Here is an 18,880-nt window from a genome sequence, read left to right as displayed (position 1 = left end):
GTAAATAAACCAGTTAGATGGGTTTTTAGAGATCAGCAGAGAACAGGAAGTTATTTGCAGGATGTAATGTATCAACAGGAAGTTGGTGGGAGGGGCTTGGGGTCTTTTGAAACAAGAATGTGGACAAAGGGACTTGTGTTTGGAAGGGCGGTGGAAATCGCTTTGGTTTTTAAATTTAATTCCAGTTGTTTTGCAAAGTTTTATACTGTAATACAGTTTTAGGTAGAGAGTAAACTGGGGGCACGTTATTGTTGTACCATCTAGGTACAGAAAGAAGCAAGAGCATTGGTTTGAATAGTTCAGAATTTCATGGTGTTTTGTAGTTTGTCTTTTTTGAAGAATTAAACTTTATTCGTTTTGCACTAAAAATAAAATTTCTGAATGTTTTCTAGAACACAGCAAATCTTCAATTGTTTACGTGAGTTGAGTTAGGTGGAAACACCTTAAAGTGATTGTAAAGGAGCATAAACCTCATCCGCAGACATAAGCCATATTTAGAGATCCAGAATCCAATAGAGGGAAACAATAGTATATGCACTCAAATGACAAGAGATCGCCCCTGAGAGACAGTGTAAAATGATAAGCTGTCTCCCAGGTGCAATCTCTTGTCGTTTGAATGCATATACTATTCCTCTATGGGCATGATATGCAGATGGGATATATAATACCCTACGAGCATTTATGAGTTCCATTTGTGCTTCCCTCTATTGGATTTTGGATCTCTAAATATGGCTTATGTCTGCCCATGAAGTTTATGCCCCTGTTTGAGTATCACTTTCCTTTTGCTGCTAATAGATTATTCCTCTGCGGACATGATATGCAGATGGGATATGAGCCCCATCTGTATTTTACTTTATTGGATTTTGGACATCTTTGCATGACGTCTTTGCCCCTGTCTGAGTATTCTACTTTTGCTGCTAATAGAATCAGCGGCATTCTGGGTACATTTTCGCAATTTTTGGAAAATAGTCCATTTAACGGGACATTATTGGTGAGAACGTTCCGGAAATTTGTACATGAGGCTCAATCGATTAACAAGACAGTGAGACTAGTTCTTTTTGCCATCGTTTTTAACCTTGATCATGTCCTGAAGAAGCCTAACGGTGAAATGTGTAGACACACAAGGGCTCACTGTACAAACTGTATCATTTTATATGATTTTTAACACTTGTGAATACTGTGTATATATTATAAAAATCTTTTCAATAAGTAGTATCATTCTCTCTGCTTCTCCATTGTTTCTATGCCTTTAAAGTCCGATCCATGGTTACTTTTTGAGTACCCCTTTTTTTCTCCTCTCTAATTTATGGATGTGGCAATGTGAGTGCTCCCCCTTCCCTTTTCGGTATATTTCTTATCTCAGTATTATCTTCTTTCTAATAACAGAAAAGATGATGTTAAAGAAGCAAACACAAAATAATTTACAGTTGTAGTTTTATTAGCAGCTAATGAGATTATTAAATGCTACCAACGGCAATTTAATCACTACAGTAATAAAATGATTACTTGATTAAAGCTTGTTTAAGTTAGTTAGCATTATTAGATTAGATTGTTCATAAGATCTAATCATAGATTATCCATTTGATAGCTCTTTTACAGAAAAATAAAATATGCATTTTGTATAAAAAATAAATCAATAAGCAAATATTTCTGGTGGCTGAGTTTATATATATATAAAATCTCTATCTATCTAGTGTTGGGTGATTGTATATAGTGTATACCACATTTACCACTGACTAATGCAGAGTTGCAATGCAAGGAGATCAGCTAAAAGTAGTTGGATCTGTATGTGCGTTATAATTTAATCGAAATTAGTCGATTAAAATAAATAAATAAATAAATAAATCGAGTAATCGAACACGAATATTTTAATCACTAACAGCCATAAATATATTTTAGAGCTGCACGATTTTGGATAAAATGAGAATCATGATTTTTTTTTTGCTTAAAATAAAGATTCTCACGGTGTAACATCATCTTTCAAATTATTACAAAAGAAAGAAAAATGGGCTAACGTTACTGTTTGTTTTTTTTTTTGTTTTTTTTTATTCATTGAAGTGTATATTTTCCCCCAAAAAATTGCGTTTGAATGACCGCTGCTCAAATACAGTGTGACATAAAATATTGCAACGACTGCCATTTTATTCTCTAGGTTCTAAGACATTTTCTAGCAAAAAATACTGATTTTAACTTGTAAGCAACAAGTGTCAGAAAAAGGTTTAGTCTTCAGTGGTTAAACTGACCTCATTTACAGACTAAAGTTCACCCCTTTGCTCTCTAAAAGAGCAGGAGGATACAATGTTTATTTTTATCTCTTTTAGTGGCTGTTTTTTTTTTGACAGCTGTGAGCAGGAGAATGGCTCTGCACTTGTTGCATAAATGGTGGAAATGCTGGATTAAAATTTTGAGGTGGGTTGAATTGAGATCACAATTTTTTTTAAGGATTATTCCTGCAGCTTTAACATGAATCACAAATAGAGAGATAGATATACACAGAGATATATATATATATATATTTTTTTTTTTTTTTTTTTTTATTTAGAGCTGCACGATTAATAATTGAAAAAATCTCAATTCAAGCCTCCCTCACATATATATTTAAATTTTTCTTATATCTCTTCCGGTTCTGCATTGATGAGATGCTTGGGACAATCTTAGATCTGTACTTCAATGAAAACGTTTAAAAAAAAATAAAAGGAATATGTTCTCTTTTGTACTCTGTACAAAATAATATGGATGTATATTGCTTTTATTCATCAATAAAAATTTATTGCGAAAAAAATAATAATTATATTTTAAATCAGAACAAAAAAAAAAAAAAAGAAGGGGGGGGGGGTAGGGCAGACTTGATTTGCCTCTTGGTCTTCTGTCCACCGTCACTCATCTGTGTTTCTTTGCGATCCCCCTTGAAATTTCCCAGTAATGCTACCAGATAAACCATTACACAGTCCACAGTCGAGCATGGCAGCTGCATAACTGTAAAATACATTTTAAAAATCTAATAGGGACCAAGACACCATTAAAATGTTCACAGCAAGTTGTCAGAGCTGTGAAATCTTATGCATGGAGTGACCTGAGCAGTACAGGAAGTCAATTGGTAATTATGAACAGTACCTGTCCAAAACTAATATGTGAAATGTAAATGTATCCATAAAGAAGGGCAGTAGATGCAAAGCATAGTTTGGCACAGAAAAACAATTAATAGAAGTATGTATATGCAAAAAAAAGCTTCAGAAATGTTTTCTGAAGCTCCAAACCAATAGCAAAAGCAGCATTCTAGATAGAATCACAGACAAGTCATTAGAAGATTATGCACTGAGAATTTGTTATTATTCATAATTTCAATCAGAGACTTAAAAGTTCTAATAAGAGATTGAAACAGATATGTGATCATTTGTTCACTTCACTTCCCGAAATTTTTTTTTGCAGAAGGTCAGCAATGGGGTCCTATATAGAGCCCTTAACTGTTGCTGCCCGCCCACCTTCATATGACGTGATGGACTTTGAGTGGGGATATCTGAATGATGGCTGTAGCTACAGACATCATTCAGATATTGGCGTTTTCAGACAGCGATTCCCTAAACCATAAGAACAATCATAGCGGCTGTACTGCCGCTTGGTCGTTCTTACGGGAGGCGAGAAGGGACATCCCCCCTCCCACCGGTGCTTCTACAGACTCACCGCTACAATCAGTGAGTCGGACACAGGATCCGCCGGCCCGGATGTTGATCATAGAGATTTCCGGCAGACCAGATAGTTGCCGGAGTCTTTATGATCATCAGAGCCGGGGCAAGATTTTATGACGTCACGCCTGGCCTCTACATTTAAAAAAAAAAGGCTCCACCTCGGGTGGGAAGCCGTGATCGGTTTATTTTATTTTCTTTTATTTCAGGCTTCCCAGGCTAGTGGTGAGATGTGGGGTCATATTGACCCCATATCTCACTGTAAAGAGGACCTGTCATGTCATATTCCTATTACAAGGGATGTTTACATTCCTTGGAATAGGAATAAAAGTGATTCAAATTTTTTTGTTTTTCAAAAATGTGTCAAACAAAAAAAAAAAAAAGAAAAAGGAATTAACAATAATTTTTTTTTTTTTTTTTTTTGAAAAGCGCCCCTGACCCCATGTGCTCGCACACAGAAGTGAATGTATACACAAGTCCTGCCCACATATGAAAACGGTGTTCAAACCATATATGTGAGGTGTCGACGCGAACGTTGGAGCAAGAGCAATAATTTTGTCCCTAGACCGCCTCTGTAACTCAAAACATGTAACCAGTAAAAAAATTACCCGTTTTTTTTTTTACATGCTTTTGGTCATATAGTTTAAACCCAGGCCAGGCCTTTTTCGGCACTTTGTTTACATGTAGAATCCCCCCCCCCCACATTTTTTTATTTTTATTTTTTTTAAAGCAGAGGCCCTAGAGAGTAAAACGGTGGTCATTTCTGCGCAGCAGTTTTTTAAAATACAATTTTTTTTAGGGAGGATACACTATTTGAATTTTAATGCAAAAAAAAAAAAAAAAAATACAATATATAACCCATTTTTTTGTAAATTATAAAACATAATCTTACACCAGGCAAATAGATATCAAACATGTTATGCTTTAAAATTGAGCTCGCCCATGCAACGGTGGCATATGACGTCAATTTTTCTATCCATAGGCGATGCTTTAAAAGCCTTTACAGGTTACTACTTTAGATTTACACAGGAGGTCTGGTGCTAGAATTGCTGCCCATGATCTGATGTTGACATGTGTGGGATGTTTGCTGTTTGCATGCATTCATTTAATTTATTTATTTTTACACTGTTGCTTTATTCTTTTTGATCACTTTAATTGCTGTCACAAGGAATGTAAACATCCTTGTGACAGCAATAGGCATGTGACAGGTATTCTTTATAGAGAGATGTGAGGACTATAAATCCCTCCTGTGCCGTTAAAAGCATTTGATCACACCAAGATTCGTGTTTTCAAATTCTTTCAATTTTTTTTAAATGGCGCTGTTGACATCAGGGTAAACCGGAAGTGATGCCAGGTCATCACTTCTGGGTTACCATAGCGGAGAGCCAAATAAAAAAAGTTTATCCGGTCTTTGTTCAGCTGTCCAACCAGACGGCTGGTAGCTCAGGTCTCCCAGTGGGACTGCAGAAGGGAGGGGGGGGGGGGTGGAGGACGTCCCCTCCCACTGCTTGTAAAAGCAGTTCAGCAGCTAGTTAGCCACTAGGATTACTTTTATAAAGAGAATGACAAATGCCGGCTCTAAAAAAAAAAAAAAAAAAAAAAAAAAAAAAACAGTACCAGGGTGCTGCCTTATCATCCCGATATAACCACCCAAGGTCCAGTGGCATATGGGTATATTGCTGGTCTGGCAGTGGTTACATTTTAAAAGCACTTTTGGCCTTGGTGGGGTATGGACATTATTATTAAGTTTCCTAAACAAAACAGGAGTCAGCTAAGCAAGTTTTTATTGATACCTTTATTGGACTTCAATTGATTTAGTTGGTTAAAGATTATTTAGAGTAAAGGAGCTAACTTCAATCTTTGCAGACCTTGACATATGAGTACACTGGATCTCCCACACTCAGTTTCCCGGTTTGCTCCACTCCATAGTATTGGCCAAAAAGTGGAGAGTTCTTGTAGAGGTGGCTCAAAGAGGAATCGCTGCTTCGGAAGGTTCTCAGCGTTTCCAGAGGCTCCTTCCGGCTCATGACTCCAGTATCCGGATCCACTGTGGTCAGGATACAACGGCCACAGGCCATGACCCTCTTCAGCCTTGTGGTGCCCACTATCACGTCATGCCAGCCATCTTCAGCAAAGGCCTCACATCCAGACACCACAATGCAGGGCCTGAAATTTCCGAGAGTGACTGGCTTCTCCAAACGCTTGTTCAGCTCCTCCAGGGACGTTTCAGAAAGGAGCATGACAGGGCCGGCATCTGAATAGGGAATGATGTCTTTATCCCTGAACGGTCTTTCCTGATCATTTGCCTTTCGTGGTTTCATGACCCCAGGCTCATAGTGCACCAATCGGTATGGCTGGTTGCTTTGAAAATACGTGGTTAGCCACCGAGACACATCATCTCCGCAGTCACGGCCTTGGATGTTAGTTGAAAAGACCCGGCAGTCCAACACCTTGTTGGTCTTTGGCTGAGAAAAGGGCACCATTATCTTCTCCATTCCAGGAGCATCGAGACAAAGAGAGTCTCCAAGTTTATTCACATTGATAAGGACAATTCGTGGCTCCTGCCTGCCCGTCACCATGTGACCGTCCTCGGTCACCACCAGCCAGTGCCGATCTTCCAGCTCCCCATTCCTCAAACCAAGTTCTAGGCATTCAGCCTCTTGAACAGAGATAGGGCGGCATGACTTAATGGGGTATATGAGGAGCTGTGACACCGTGCCCACCTGACGCAGCTGCCATTGCTTTCTTCTCCACCACACCCAGGAGGCGATGGCGGTGATGCCCAGGCCAGCTGCGCAGAGCAGAGGTAAACGATGACGAGGAAAGTCCTGCACAGCTCCAGAGATGCTGGATACAAAGGAGTGAAGAACATTCGACATGGTCAAAGGCTGAGGTCACCGTTTCACTGTCAAACCCTAGAATGACAGAAAACGGGTCAACATATTAACATTGTAGCAAAAGATATTTACCTACAGCTGAACAAAATGCAAATTAAATTAGGTGATCTCTCTTAGCTAGTCTTGCGTTTCAGCAGCCAAGACAGTATTGCCAGTTGTACGTTACATAGTCTCTACTGCATTACAGCTCCGTCACTGACCCACCTTCCAGGCTGCCCATTGGGCAGTCAAGAAGCATCACCACATCAGTCATCACTCTGCTCCATCCTCCTGTCAGCAAGCTCCTAGAGTTAAACTGACAGCACTGCACAATTCTGTGGATGCACATTGACCATCAATACTGCACCATCCAACAGTGTAAAATACAGGAAACCAATAATAAAAAAAAATACAAGAGGAGGTGGGGTGCTGTTGGGGGGGGGCAACGATGCAAGAGGAGGGGACTCTGACGGGGTGGCGGGCAACGATGCAAGAGGAGGGGACTCTGACGGGGTGGCGGGCAACGATGCAAGAGGAAGGGACTATGATGGGGACCCTGATGTAAAGAGGGTTCTCATAGGAACCCCGATGTAAGGGGGAGTGGTATTCTGATGGGGACCCCAATGTAAGGAGGAGGAGGGGATCCCAATGTAAGGGGAGGGGACTCTGATGGGGATCCCAATGTAAGGGGGAGGGGTATTCTGATGGGGACCCCAATGTAAGGAGGAGGAGGGGATCCCAATGTAAGGGGAGGGGACCCCAATGTAAGGGGGACTTTAAAGGTGGACCCTGATGTATGGGGGGGGGGGCTGATGTTAGTGGAGAATTTTCTGAAGTTCTCCCACATGTTATACCGATTCCAAAAAAAAAACGTATTCATTCGGTTATTATGAATTGATTTATGAAAAAAAATAAGTATGTTTCTATTCCAACAGGGAAAAATGTCCTTCCTGACCCCCCAGGAGGCAAATATTCCTGGAATCAGCAATCTCTGGTTTTATCACCTAACAACGTTAATAGTCAGCATTTGTTTTTTCAATCACCAACTGAACAGGCCAAAACTAGTTTCACATTCTTCCCCCTGACATTCTGCTAAACTTGGACCGGAGTCCAAAAATCTTATCCAATGAACAAAGTGCAAATAAAGAGTATTACAGAGCACAGCAGGTGTACAGACCTGGGAACCCAGCACAGGGATGGTGGGAACCCCTCATAATGGGCACCGCAGGTGTACATACCCGGGAACTCTATAGATGGATGGTGGGAACCCCTCATAATGGGCACAACAGGTGTGCAGACTGGGCCATTCAGCACAGAGATGGTGGGAACCCCTCATAATGGGCACCGCACAGACTTGGGAACTCAGCACAGAAATGGTGGGAACCCCTCACAATGGGCATAAGAAGTATACAGACCCGGAAACTCAGTACAGGGATGGTGGGAACCCCTCACAATGGGCCCCGCAGATGTACAGACTTGGGAAGTCAGCACAGGGATGATGGGAACCCCTCATAATGGGCACAGACCTAGGAACCCAGCACAGGGATGGTGGGAACCCCACATAATGGGCACCATAGGTGTACATACCCGGGAACTCTATACATGGATGGTGGGAACCCCCATTATAATGGGCACAAGAAGTATACGGACCCAGGAACTCGGCACATGGATGGTGGGAACCCCTCATAATGGGCATCGCAGGTGTACAGACCTGGGAACTCACCACAGGGATGTTGGGAACCCCTCATAATGAGCACAGCTGCTGTATGTATATGTTGCTGTAAACATTCGGATTAATTGGGAGGATGTGGGATTAGGTGGACAATGCTGAGCCTGCATGTAAGAACTCCAGAAGAGAGTTTTCTAAGTTTGGCTTTGGATGGAATAGCAGAGAATAAAAGGAGATCTCACCGTCCTTATGCAATGTTCTGTGTGTCTGCAGGCCGGAGCAGAGCGTGGAATCCACAATGTCCTCCTTCTTCCTAGAACGGGGCGGGTGGAGGCCTCAGCTATTCACAGCTCCAGCAACAGGCGGGGACATTCTCAGAGCAAAGTCCACCATTCACACTGAGCCTGCCTTGTCAGATTCACATGTGTCAGGGCAAAAACATATTTCTTTAATTAGAAAACTGTGACCGATCAGGTGGTTCTAGCAGGCAGACCCCGCCACTTATCACTCAGAAGATTTCAGTAAGTGAACGGGAATGTCTGACCTCAATCTCTACAAAGACTAATGAAAAGTTTTTCTATCCATCTTGCAATGTTAATAGTTTTGTCTGTTCTCACTTTAGGCTGGATTCACACCTATGGCATTTTTTTTGCATATTTACACTACAGATCGTGTTCCATAGGAAACCATGTTAAATGGACTGTAGTGCAAATCTGCAAAATGCAAAAAGCACTAAAACTGCCATAGGTGTGAATCCAGCCTAAAGTAGTTGCAACCACTTTAAACTACAGGCAGGCCTATAATTAGGCTTACCTGTAGCTGCAGAGGATATCTCCTAAACCTGCACGGTTGAGGAGATATCCCTCTATTTGCATGTGCCGACGTCATGTACGTACGGTGTACTGTGCCGTTCCTGGTGGCGCATGTGCAGAAGCGACATCATCGCGGCTCCAGCCAATCACAGTGCTGGAGTTGTGATACCCGGAAAGTAACCTCCGGGATAGATGTCGCCGGCCGGAGGGGGAGACGAGGTTGGCTGCGGGGGCTTCGTTCTCGGGTAAGTAATTCATAATGAGCTAGTATGCTATACATACTAGCTCATTATGCCTTTATCTTGCAGGGTGTTTTTTTTATTTATTTTTTCATTAGGGTTTACAACCACTTTAAGGCAGTGGTCATCAACCCTGGCCTTGGGGCCCACTAACAGGCCAGGTTTGCACGATAACTGAAATACATCACAGGTGATCTCATTTGCTGCTCAGTGATTGCAGTATTCTAGTCTGCATCTCCTCGAGGTAATGCATAAGCCGTTGTACACACGGTCGGACATTCCGACAACCAAATCCATCGGATTTTGTCCGAAACTGGTGTTGCATACACACGGTCGGACAAAGTTGTCGGAAAATCCGATCATTCAGAACATGGTGGCGTTATTTAGTTACGACAGGACTATGTTCAGGCTAGTAGCCAATAGCTTTGGTCTAGGAATTTGATCTGAGCATGCGTGGCCGGAATTCTCTACAAACGATCAGACAAAGTCCCATCGGATCATGTTGTTGGAAAATTTTACAGCCCAGCTCTAAAACGTTGTCGGTTGGATATTCCAACAGAAACAGTCCGATGGAGCCCACACACGGTCGGATTATCCGACAACACGGTCCGATCGGACATTTTCCGTCAGAATGTCTGATCGTGTGTACAAGGGCTTAAACCTGGCCTGTTAGTGGGCCCTGAGGACAGGGTTGATGACCACTGCTTTAAAGCGGGGTTCCACCCTAAAGTGAAACTTCCGCTCATCAAACCCTCCCCCCCTTTCGGTGTCACAATTGGCACCTTTCGGGGGGGGGGGGGGTTCAGATACCTGTCTAAGACAGGTATTTGCACCCACTTCCGGGCATAGACTCCCACGGGAGTCTATGCCACTTCCTGTCCCTGAGCACTGGGACACACACGGGTCCCAGAGACAGTGCGGACAGTTCCTATTGCGCTGCGCGACTCGCGCGTGCGCAGTAGGAAACTGGGAACTGAAGCTGCAACGCTTCACTTCCTGATTCCCTCACCTAGAATGGCGGCGGCAGCAGCCGAGAGCCGAGCGATCGATCGGCCTCGGCTGCCGACATCGCTGGACCCCGGGACAGGTGAGTGTCCATTTATTAAAAGTCAGCAGCTGCAGTATTTTTAACTGCTAGCTTTTAATAATTTTTTTCACAGTGAATCCCTCTTTAAGGGCATGTTCTCACTGCAGCTGCCCTTACAGCCCCTCCTGAAAAGAGATCTATGGTGGATCTCTAACAGTGGTAGTTTCAAAGGTGGTGAGGAGGTGGTATGTTGGTTTGAGGGCTCATTTACACTTGTGTAGCGCTGAGCCCCGAAGGAGCTGCTGGTTTGATAGGGCTCACCGTTATCTTCTCCTCCTCGATCTGTGTCTAGAGGGATTTTTATTTGCAAAACGTAGACAACGAACAGTCTCTCAAAATAGGATCAGAGGGTTAGGAAGGAAGTTCAGGTACTCTAATGCCGCGTACACACGAGCGGACTTTTCAACATCCAAAGTCCGACGGACTGATTCCGGCAGACTATTCGAACGTGTGTGGGCTGCAGCGGACTTTTGATTCGCAAAAGTCTGACGGACTTTAGAAATGGAACATGCTTCAAATTTTTCTGACGGAACTCCACCGGACCCGGTCCCTTCGAAAAATTTGCTCGTGTGTATGCTATTCCGACGGACTAAAACCGACGCTAGGGCAGCTATTGGCTACTGGCTATGAACTTCCTTATTCGAGTCCAGTCGTACGTCATCACGTTCGAATCCGTCGGAGTTTGGTGTGATTGTGTGTGGCCAAGTCCGCTCATTCGGAAAGTCCGTCAGAATTCTGCCAGAACTCCGTCAGAACTCCTTCGGAAGTCTGTCGGACATAAGTCCTCTCGTGTGTACGGGGCTTTATTGTCAAAGTCAATACTGAAGGACTTTCTTACTTTTACTTTGACTAAACCCAGAGAATAGCCATTCACAACTGGATGTTCACTCAAGTTGGACAGTCCTTCTCTCACAAGGCCTAGCAGCCAACACTAACAAGTCACATGGCACTGGGGAAGGAAAATGGCTAATTGGGCCCAATCTGGACATTTTCCCTTAGGGGTGTGCTCACTTTTTTGCCAGCGGTTTAGAAATTAATGGCTGTGTGTTGAGTTATTTTGAGGGAACAGCAAATTTACACTGTTATACAAGCTGTACACTCACTACTTTACATTGTAGACAAGTGTCATTTCTTCAGTGTTGTCACATAAAATGATATAATAGATTATTTACAAAAATGTTAGGGGTGTACTTACTTTTGTGAGATACTGTATGTGATATAAGTGCTCACCTCTGTAAGGGCTGCTGAAAATATGCCCAGATCTCCCACAATAGTACAGAGACTGCCAGTGACATGTACAGTCTCACGCACATTAACAATAATGGCTCCGTCTATGGGATGTCTTTTTACTATTTATTGCTAAAAACTTCAAAGTGGCTGTAAACCCTTCCATATACCCAGTGACGTGACTGGCCTCAGGTGATACACAGAGATAAAACACATCCTCCTGCATTCATTGTACCTGTTTATCTGCAGTCTCTTCTCTACATCCGTAAATGTAGTGATTGATTTATAAAGCTTGTTTGAGAATTCAGAAAAAGGGGGCAGGAAATCGAAAGTTACACTGAGGAGAGTTGATTGGAGGGAAGGTACACACCTCCCTTCACACAGCACACAGGAACAGAGCTGAGGCTGTCAATCACAGGCTGTGTGCTGGAGATCCCTCTCTTTTCACCTTTTTTGTCTTGTTGTCAGGAGCACTTGTCAGAAGTGACTCGTGCTGATAGGAGAAGAACAAAGCAGCAGACAGAAATGACACTTTGTGCTCTGGACTGAAACAAGTACACACTATAGAAGGATATGCTTTGTTCATATTTCATGCCTGAGGTTTACAAGCACTTTAATAGGAGAGGGATTAGGGATCAGGATACTCCAAGCGACAGCAAAAATAAAAGGAGGATGGCTTCTTTTCTCCCAAAAAAAGTCCCAAACCAAGTCCTGCTCACAACATCCCAGGAGCCGTACACCACTCAACTTCCATCGGGAGATCTTCGGTGAGGGAGATGAAAGATCCTTCTCCAGACCAGGGTTTGTTAAACGGTTTGTCTCATCCCCTCTTATGAAAAACACTTCCTGGCTGGATCACCAGGGGGAAAAAAAAGAAAACTAACGCACCCATCACATCTAAGAGTTGTGAAAGGAATTGTAAACCCTCGTGTTTTTTCACCTTAATGCATAGGATGCATTAAGGTGAAAAAACAAGTGGCGGTACCCGGCCCCCCAGCACCCAGTTTTACTTACCTGAGCCCCTTCATCTCCTTGGCAGAGACGCGCTGTCCCTCTGTCCACGGGGTCCCACCTCTTGATTAGAAAGACTGATAGCAGTGCAGCCATTGGCTCCCGCTGCTGTCCATCAAATCCAATGACGTGGGCCCCGGGGGGGCGGAGTCGAGTCCAGCATTCGTGTCTATGGATGCAAATGCTGGACTCGGGAGCGTGTCTGCCAGGTACCCCCCCCCCCCTCCTCGGGAGAGCGCTTCTCCTAGGGGGTTATCTGATGCGGGGAGGAGCCACGAGAGCCACCGGGGGACCCCAGAAGAGCAGGATCGGGGCCACTGTGTGCAAAATTAGCTGCACAGTGGAGGTAAGTATGATATGTTTGTTATTTAAAAAATATGATCATTTACAATAACTTTAAGCTTCAATATAATACATTTTTCCTTTTGGGTTTAATACAGATTTATAACAATTTATCTCTATCATATTGGGAAATTTCTAGAATTGTAGAGTATGTAGCATTAGAATGGATAGAACCGATAAATAGCCAGATAGTCTGGAGTAGGAGCTGGAGAGGGACGAAACTTGTAGGGAACAACGTCCCCTATATATATATATATATATATATATATATATATTGTTACAATCTTTTGGACTCAATAAACATTTTGATACTTTGTATCTTGGGTTGTGCTGTATTGCTTGGTGGGGTGACTATATCCACCATTTCCTCTACTTATATATAATTGTGTATTTTTGGGTACACTTGCTCAGATGACCCGTGATGGCCATGCCACCCAATAACTTGGGCTTAAAGCGTAACCCCACTTTTGTTGAGAAAAAAAAAAACATTCCTCTCTGGGTGATCCATGTATATTGCAAGGATTATAACAACCTTTGTTGCAGATTCCTCCCTTTTTTGTTATTCTGAAGAAATTCCCGTGTGTTCCTCTGTGCTGAATTGGTCTAATGGGAGGGGTTTCATCATTATCAGTCAGCTGTGGCAGCTGCAGAGCACTAATGAGGAAATCTGCCGGGTCTGTGTCCCTTTAGATGTGTTCCTATTGGGAGGATCTCACCAAAAAATTACATTTTTTGTTGCAGGGGATGCCTGAAATCTGACTTCTCTATCTTCTCTTTCTCTATCTTAGTGCAGACTTCTGGGAAAATCAGTGAGCCAATCACACAAGCAGGAAATTATGTTTCTGGGGGCGGGGGGGAGGGGCGTTCTGTGTACAGACCACCTCCAGGTGGCCATATTGCATTTTCAGAAAATTACAGCGGCTGCAGATTGAAAAAGGAAAGGTCATTTTTAACCACTTGCCTATGGGGCACTTACACCCCCTTCCTGCCCAGGCCATTTTTCAGCTAGCATTTTGAATGACAATTCCGCGGTCATGCTACACTGTACTCAAACAATTTTTTTATCATTTTCTTCACACAAATAGAGCTTTCTTTTGGTGGTTTAATCACTGCTGGGTTTTTTATTTTTTACTAAAAATAAATAAAAAAAAGACCAAAAATTGTGAAAAAACAATTTTTTTTACTTAGTTTCTGTCAGTAAATTAAGTAATTTTTCTCCTTAACTGATGTGTGCTGATGAGGCGGCACTAATGGCCACTGATAGGTGGCACTGATGGGCACTTATAGGCGGCACTGATGGGCACTAATGGATGGCACTGATAGGTGGCACTGGTGGGCACTGGTGGGCACTGATAGGCGGCACGGATAAGCAGTACTGATGGGTGGCACTGATGGGTATTGATCAACAGCAGTGATGCGCAGCACTGATAGCCAGCACTGACTGACATCGCTAATGGACACTGATTGGTGTCATTTGTTGGCAGCGGTGGGCACTGATTGCTGCCACTGGTGGGCACCGATTGGCGGCATTGTTGGCGCTATATTGTAATCAGGGGACTGATGATCAGTGCCCTGATTACATGTGTAGCTGTCCCCCTGCGAGGAGATGCCGCTGATCGGCTCTCCTTGCCACACACTGTCAGTGTGAGGCGAGGAGCGCGGATTACCGGCATCTCCGCGTCTTTTTTTTTTTTAATTCTTTATTTTTCACATTTATCCAACAATCTCGATTTTTTTTTTTTTGCAAAATTCCATCAATTTAACATTATCTCCAATAAAAATCCTCTTTTATTCCCCCCTCCCCCTCCCTCCCTCCCTCTCTCACTCAAACCTTCCATTATCATCATCTCCGCGTCTACATGTGACCGGCTGTGATTGGACACATGATTAAAGAGCCGCTGATGCGGCTCTCTTTAGAGATCGGGGTCGCACCGTGTCCTGGCCGTTCTAGGATGCCATCATCCCAGAATGAGAGCCGCACCACCCCGCCGTGATTATTTGAGTTAATAACATTCAACTACAATATGACTTGTGTCGCCACTGTATACGCTAGATTATTTTTTCTTTATTTGCTATTCCCCCCCCCCCACGAAAGTGGAGTTACCCTTTAACCACTTACAGACCGGAAGATTTTCCCCCCATTAATGACCAAGCAATGTTTTTTGCGATACGACACTGCGCTGATTTAACTGACAATTGCACAGCCGTGCAACATTCTTATTTTTTGTGCTATTAAGCAAAAAAAGAGCAACAATTTTGAAAAAATTTTTTTTTTTTACTTTTTGCTATAATAAATATCCCCCCACCCCAAAAAAAAAAGGAAAAAAACGAATTTCTTCAGTTTAGGCTGATACGTATTCTTCTACATATTTTTGGTTTAAAAAAAAAATCCCAATAAGCGTATATTGATTGGTTTGCGCAAAAGTTATAGTGTCTACAAAATAGTAGATATATTATTTTTTTTTTTTTTTACTAGTAATGGTGTCGATCTGCGATTTGTAGTGGGACTGCGGTATTGCGGTGGACACATCGGACACTTTTGTGGGACCATTGACGTTTATACAGCGATCAGTGCTATAATAATGCACTGATTACTGTGTAAATGTTACTGTAGCGCCGGCTCCTGAAGAGCACGTGTTATTCTCTATGTGTTTTTCTCTATTTAACGTTCCTAGACCCGCAGTTTGGTTTTGGGTTTAACTATACCAAATTATGGTTGTTTAGTACCAGTCGTTCTCTCTCTCTCGTTCTCTCTCTCTCGTTCTCTCTCTCTCGTTCTCTCTTGTTCTCGTTCTCTCGTTCTCTCTCTCTCTCTCGTGCTCTCTCTCTCGTTCTCTCTCTCTCTCGTTCTCTCTCTCTCTCGTTCTCTCTCTCTCTCGTTCTCTCTCTCTCTCTCTCTCGTTCTCTCTCTCTCGTTCTCTCTTGTTCTCGTTCTCTCGTTCTCTCTCTCTCTCTCGTTCTCTCTCTCTCGTGCTCTCTCTCTCGTTCTCTCTCTCTCTCGTTCTCTCTCTCTCTCGTTCTCTCTCTCTCTCGTTCTCTCTCTCTCTCGTTCTCTCTCACTCTCGCTCTCTCTCTCTCGTTCTCTCTCTCTCGTTCTCTCTCTCTCGTTCTCTCTTGCTCTCTCTCTCGCTCTCTCTCTCGTTCTCTCTCTCTCTCGTTCTCTCTCACTCTCTCTCTCGCTCTCTCTCTCTCGTTCTCTCTCTCTCGTTCTCTCTTGCTCTCTCTCTCGTTCTCGCTCTCTCTCTCGTTCTCTCTCTCTCTCTCGTTCTCTCTCTCGTTCTCTCTCTCGTTCTCTCTCTCTCTCTCGTCTCTCTCTCTCTCTCGTTCTCTCTCTCTCTCTCTCGTTCTCTCTCTCTCTCTCTCTCTCTCTCTCGTTCTCTCTCTCTCTCGTTCTCTCTCTCTCTCGTTCTCTTTCTCTCTCGTTCTCTCTCTCTCTCTCTCTCTCGTTCTCTCTCTCTCTCTCTCTCTCGTTCTCTTTCTCTCTCTCTCGTTCTCTTTCTCTCTCTCTCGTTCTCTCTCTCGTTCTTTCTCTCGTTCTCTCTCTCGTTCTCTCTCTCGTTCTCTCTCTCTCTCTCTCTCGTTCTCTCTATCTCTCTCTCTCGTTCTCTCTCTCGTTCTCTCTCTCGTTCTCTCTCTCGTTCTCTCTCGTTCTCTCTCTCGTTCCTCTCTCTCTCTCTCTCGTTCTCTCTCTCTCTCTCTCGTTCTCTCTCTTGTTCTCGTTCTCTCGTTCTCTCTCTCTCTCTCGTGCTCTCTCTCTCGTTCTCTCTCTCTCTCGTTCTCTCTCTCTCTCGTTCTCTCGCTCTCTCTCTCTCGTTCTCTCTCTCTCTCGTTCTCTCTCTCTCGTTCTCTCTTGCTCTCGCTCTCGCTCTCTCTCTCGTTCTCTCTTGCTCTCTCTCTCGTTCTCTCTCTCGTTCTCTCTCTCGTTCTCTCTCTCTCGTTCTCTCTCGTTCTCTCTCTCGTTCTCTCTCTCTCGTCTCTCTCTCTCTCGTTCTCTCTCTCTCGTTCTCTCTCTCTCGTTCTCTCTCTCTCTCTCTCGTTCTCTCTCTCTCTCTCTCGTTCTCTCTCTCTCTCTCTCGTGTTCTCTCTCTCTCGTTCTCTCTCTCTCTCTCTCTCGTTCTCTCTCTCTCTCGTTCTCTCTCTCTCTCTCGTTCTCTCTCTCTCTCTCGTTCTCTCGTTCTCTCTCTCTCGTTCTCTTTCTCGTTCTCTCTCTCTCGTTCTCTCTCTCTCGTTCTCTTTCTCGTTCTCTCTCTCGTTCTCTCTCTCGTTCTCTCTCTCTCTCGTTCTCTCTCTCTCTCTCTCGTTCTCTCTCTCTCTCGTCTCTCTCTCTCTCTCTCTCGTTCTCTCTCTCTCGTTCTCTCTCTCGTTCTCTCTCTCTCTCTCTCGTTCTCTCTCTCTCTCTCTCGTTCTCTCTCTCTCTCTCGTTCTCTCTCTCTCTCTCTCGTTCTCTCTCTCTCTCTCGTTCTCTCTCTCGTTCTCTCTCTCTCGTTCTCTCTCTCTCGTTCTCTCTCTCTCTCTCGTTCTCTCTCTCTCTCTCTCGTTCTCTCTCTCTCTCGTTCTCTCTCTCTCTCGTTCTCTCTCTCTCTCGTTCTCTCTCTCTCTCGTTCTCTCTCTCTCTCGTTCTCTCTCTCTCTCGTTCTCTCTCTCTCTCTCGTTCTCTCTCTCTCTCTCGTTCTCTCTCTCTCTCTCGTTCTCTCTCTCTCTCTCGTTCTCTCTCTCTCTCGTTCTCTCTCTCGTTCTCTCTCTCGTTCTCTCTCTCGTTCTCTCTCGTTCTCTCTCTCGTTCTCTCTCTCGTTCTCTCTCTCTCGTTCTCTCTCTCTCGTTCTCTCTCTCGTTCTCTCTCTCTCTCGTTCTCTCTCTCTCTCGTTCTCTCTCTCGCCTCTCTCTCTCTCGTTCTCTCTCTCTCTCGTTCTCTCTCTCTCTCGTTCTCTCTCTCGTTCTCTCTCTCTCGTTCTCTCTCTCTCGTTCTCTCTCTCTCTCGTTCTCTCTCTCTCTCGTTCTCTCTCTCTCTCGTTCTCTCTCTCTCTCGTTCTCTCTCTCTCGTTCTCTCTCTCTCGTTCTCTCTCGTTCTCTCTCTCGTTCTCTCTCTCTCTCGTTCTCTCTCTCTCTCTCTCTCTCTCTCTCGTTCTCTCTCTCTCTCTCGTTCTCTCTCTCTCTCTCGTTCTCTCTCGTTCTCTCTCTCTCTCTCGTTCTCTCTCTCTCTCTCGTTCTCTCTCTCTCTCTCGTTCTCTCTCTCTCTCTCGTTCTCTCTCTCTCTCTCTCTCTCTCGTTCTCTCTCTCGCTCTCTCTCTCGTTCTCTCTCTCGCTCTCTCTCTCGTCTCTCTCGTTCTCTCTCTCTCTCGTTCTCTCTCTCTCTCGTTCTCTCTCTCGTTCTCTCTCTCGTTCTCTCTCTCTCGTTCTCTCTCTCTCGTTCTCTCTCTCTCTCTCGTTCTCTCTCTCGTTCTCTCTCGTTCTCTCTCTCTCGTTCTCTCTCTCTCTCGTTCTCTCTCTCTCTCTCTCTCGTTCTCTCTCTCTCTCGTTCTCTCTCTCTCTGTCTCTCTCTCGTTCTCTCTCGTTCTCTCTCTCGTTCTCTCTCTCGTTCTCTCTCTCTCTCTCGTTCTCTCTCGTTCTCTCTCTCTCTCATTCTCTCTCTCTCTCGTTCTCTCTCTCTCTCTCGTGCTCTCTCTCGTGCTCTCTCTCGTTCTCTCTCTCGTTCTCTCTCTCGTTCTCTCTCTCTCTCGTTCTCTCTCTCTCTCGTTCTTCTCTCTCTCTCGTTCTCTCTCTCGTTCTCTCTCTCTCTCTCTCGTTCTCTCTCTCTCGTTCTCTCTCTCTCTCGTTCTCTCTCTCTCTCGTTCTCTCTCTCTCTCTAGTTCTCTCTCTCTCTCTCGTTCTCTCTCTCTCTCTCGTTCTCTCTCTCGTTCTCTCTCTCTCGTTCTCTCTCTCTCTCGTTCTCTCTCT

General features: G+C 44.0%; 1 protein-coding gene across 3 annotated transcripts in view; it reads right to left on the bottom strand.

The window, feature by feature from the left end:
- Positions 1-5,459: 5,459 nt before the first annotated feature.
- LOC143941142 (mitochondrial amidoxime-reducing component 1-like) overlaps positions 5,460-18,880 on the bottom strand; it is a 33,110-nt gene continuing 19,689 nt past the window's right edge. For 2 of the 3 annotated variants that reach the window (XM_077463151.1, XM_077463150.1), the window contains exon 2: positions 5,460-6,598. In XM_077463151.1, the coding sequence (XP_077319277.1) occupies positions 5,537-6,562 (1,026 nt within the window). In that variant the 5' untranslated portion in view covers positions 6,563-6,598 and the 3' untranslated portion in view covers positions 5,460-5,536. Of the gene's footprint in view, positions 6,599-8,470; positions 8,633-18,880 lie in introns of those variants that run through there. The other variant, XM_077463149.1, reaches the window with a different exon arrangement.

This window comes from Lithobates pipiens, unplaced genomic scaffold, assembly GCF_037356315.1.
Source record: "Lithobates pipiens isolate NorthernLeopardFrog02 unplaced genomic scaffold, aLitPip1_a1.2 Scaffold_3, whole genome shotgun sequence".
In the NCBI taxonomy this organism is placed as follows: Eukaryota; Metazoa; Chordata; class Amphibia; order Anura; family Ranidae; genus Lithobates; species Lithobates pipiens.
The sequence above is the reverse complement of the archived record's forward strand: the minus strand, read 5'-3'. Positions and strand labels throughout refer to the sequence as shown.